This window comes from Rhagoletis pomonella, unplaced genomic scaffold, assembly GCF_013731165.1.
Source record: "Rhagoletis pomonella isolate Grant_MI unplaced genomic scaffold, Rhpom_1.0 Rhpom_scaffold_08551, whole genome shotgun sequence".
NCBI classification, from domain to species: domain Eukaryota; kingdom Metazoa; phylum Arthropoda; class Insecta; order Diptera; family Tephritidae; genus Rhagoletis; species Rhagoletis pomonella.
In genome coordinates, this window is record NW_023467078.1 from 3,709 (window position 1) to 6,938 (window position 3,230).

Genomic DNA, 3,230 nt, shown 5'->3' on the forward strand with positions numbered 1-3,230 from the left:
TTCATAATAAAATTCGGACCGGAACTAAAAATTCTTAACACTTCAAATTTTACAATGACAGTGGAAAGCACCATTTTTTTAGAAAATACTTTCTTAGGTTTAAAAAAAATAGTACTAAGAAATTCGCTTTTAACTTTATTTTTTTACAATTTGATTTGTTGGAGTTATGAGTACTCTGATGTAGAATATACATATAGATTGGTCGAAATAATTATAGCCGCACCGCATTTTGACAAGTTTTAACATATTATGTTTGTTGTTATTTAATTTTGGTTATTTTTTACAAAAATATTGTTCATTCTTTAACAAACCTCGTGTAAATCCAAGATTCAAACTTTGTGCAATATTCTAAAAAAAAAAATCAACAAACTTTCGTAAACATTTCTGGCTTTTTTAATTAGATTTCCCAGCAAGATTCTGAGTATGCAGTTTTGTAGCCCATAGAATTCTAGTGCAAGTTTCAAATAGCTAAAAATTACGGTTGATTTTTTAGAATTTTTTTTTTTGTCGAGGATGTTACGGATTTCTTTCATATAAAAATAAATTTTGTGTATTCGTTATATGGAAGCAAATGGGACAAAAAAAACTCGAAAAATCAACCGTAATTTTTAGCCATTTCAAACTTGTAATTTGTTCTACTAGAATTCAATGGGCTACAAAACTACATACTCATAATCTAGGAAATCTAATTAAAAAAGCTAGAAAATTTTACGAAAGTTTGTTGATTTTTTTAGAACATTGCACAAAGTTTGAAACTTGGATTTGCACGGTCTTTATTTAGGAATGAACTATATTTTTATAAAAAAAAAAATAACCAAAATTGAATAAAAACAAAAATAATATGTTAAAACTGGTCACAAAATTTTTGCGTTTTTCTTATACTAAACAGAACTGGTTTTTGCATACGTTGATGTTATGTAGCCATTATAAGCCTTATAAGTAAATGTTATTTGCTTTGATGAGAAATATTAAAAAATTGATTTACAGAAAATCGGTTTCGCGGAACTAATCGATAAGGCGAAGAGTTTTTAACCCTTACGGGTATACCAAGATCTGGCCAGACCTGAACTAACCTTAACTCATTTTATCTTATAGAAATTATTCATCTACAAAACTAGGAATTTATGATACCCTCACCAAATATATTAAATGCGTTGATGGAAAACAAAATTTCAAAAATATATGCGTATTCCTAATTTCCTAATTTACTAAACCTATACCTCAAACGTACACCGTAGGTCTAGCCAGACTTGTCAAACTTTGAGGGCAAAATAACAACAACTATATAAATACCGCTAGTTATGCGAGCAATTCGTAAGAATTTCAAAAATTCAGCTAGTCCATATCAAAGTGCGATCAAGCGTGGTCACGAGATAAGCTGTTTTGGTTTTAGTACGTCTTTTTTTGCAAAGTTATAAATTAGCACAATGTCGGAAACTTTGAATACCTTTCAGCAATCATGTTGGGCCAGTAAGCTTTGCTATTTGTATTTTATATACTTATATTTATGTACATGTACAAATGGGTATTATTTATGCAGTATGCCAGAGGATCAGCGTACGTATTATTACGTGCGTCTCATAGAACATGTAAGATTTACAGATCATAAAGCGTACAGTGGTGGCGACGACGATCATGATTTTGTTTGTGATGAACATGCCCCTGACGTAGAGGATGAAAACTGTTTTGACGTGGAGAGCGATCCTGAAGAATCGGATGACGACGAACAGGGGGACGGGCAATTTAGCTTCACATAACCCAACCAATTTTTTTGTGGCTCCTAATGGTATGAGGTGAAGTAAGACTCCTATGCCATCCACCCGTGTGCGAAGCCACAGTACTCAGCGATGGCCATTGGCCCTTTTCTATAATATGCTGGATGTGGCTGCATTGGCATCTTATGTTATCAAAAATCAAATCGAAAAAAGCCAAGGGACGAATGACTTGGTGAATGGTTTAGTTCGTCGTCAAGTCGAAAATCGTATGAATAATCCCCAAGCCATCAAGATCAGCCATAGAGGCATATTTCGATGCAACTGTTATTATGTATGTAAATTCTATTAAACAAGATTTGTATAATCAGTCGCTTTCTTTGTAAAACAAGATAATAAAATAAATATATGTATGAAAACATGCAGTCAAATGCGTACAAATAATCTGCAAGTACATACATACATATGTACATGTGTATACATATAAGTTTATATGAAAAGATAAGAACTTGTAAACACTTAAGTGGAATAAAGCCGAGTCGATACTTTCGCAAGAATATTTGATTAGAAATGCAGCTAAGAAAAGTAATTTCTTAAAACATAAGTATAATATATGTCAATAATAAGAACATGCATTTTCAATTTCCGAAGGGTATATAAAGTGAAAAGTTGAGCTGTAATCCTCAGTTCAACTGTAGCTACCGTAACGAGCACCAAAATATCAAAAATGTCAAGGGGCTTAATCATTGTAATAGTCAGCGCATGTCTGCTGGTGCAAGTACGTTAAAAATTTCTCCACAACTAAATTGTAGGGATACTAATATTTACTTTACTTTAATTTATACAGGCACAAGCCGTTCCACGCATGCGTCGTGAAGCAGGCGAGGCAGCAGTCGAAAGGAAGCAAACAACGACGGCAGTGCCCGAAAAGGCGAATTCATCCTCCTCAGAGGAGTCTCCACTGAAATTTAAGCCACGTCAGGTAGTGATGACAACAACCCTCGTTGACTTAGTTGGTTTGGCTAAATATGTTACCGAAAATGGTCGTCCACTTTTTAAGAAGGCTCTGGCCCAATTGGAAGCGCTTCCAGAAAAGAGTCCAGCGTTACAGGCGAATATTACCCGCATCGCCGACTATCTTAATACTAACTCGCACGAGCCGAATACAGCCGAAGCTGAGGGTATGTTGTCTCTTTTCGATTCGCTGATTACATTCACCAGCATATTGGAGGATGCCAATGAAATACCACCCGAATTGGAGCAAGCAAAAACCGTTCAAAAAGCTTTCATCGATAACGGTGCGGATAAGTTTGAGGAGGACTTGAGAGCCGAATTGAAAGTGGTGTCGGGAAAATTCGAAAAGGCGATTGAAAAATATTTGGAAAGTTTGAATGAAGAGCAAAAGGCAAAGGAGACCAAACTGATCGATTGGTACACGAAGTTTACGAATGAGAAGGATGACGAAAAGAAGGCAGAATATTATACAAACTTTTTCGACGCTTACAAGCCATAAGAGTG

The 3,230-nt window shown here is 34.8% G+C and overlaps 1 protein-coding gene across 1 annotated transcript; it reads left to right on the forward strand.

The window, feature by feature from the left end:
* Positions 1–2,377: 2,377 nt before the first annotated feature.
* LOC118756054 lies at positions 2,378–3,225 on the forward strand. Its single transcript, XM_036490847.1, has 2 exons — positions 2,378–2,490; positions 2,560–3,225. Exons 1-2 carry the CDS (start codon positions 2,440–2,442, stop codon positions 3,223–3,225), a joined length of 717 nt encoding a protein of 238 aa, XP_036346740.1. The 5' UTR covers positions 2,378–2,439.
* The last annotated feature ends 5 nt before the right edge of the window (positions 3,226–3,230 follow it).

Bases quoted from the DNA above. Each gene is read 5' to 3' on its own strand.
- LOC118756054 (XM_036490847.1), top strand. From the start codon at position 2,440: ATGTCAAGGGGCTTAATCATTGTAATAGTCAGCGCATGTCTGCTGGTG. The intron at 2,491-2,559 runs GTACGTTAAAAA...TAATTTATACAG, and splicing joins GCGCATGTCTGCTGGTGCAA to GCACAAGCCGTTCCACGCAT.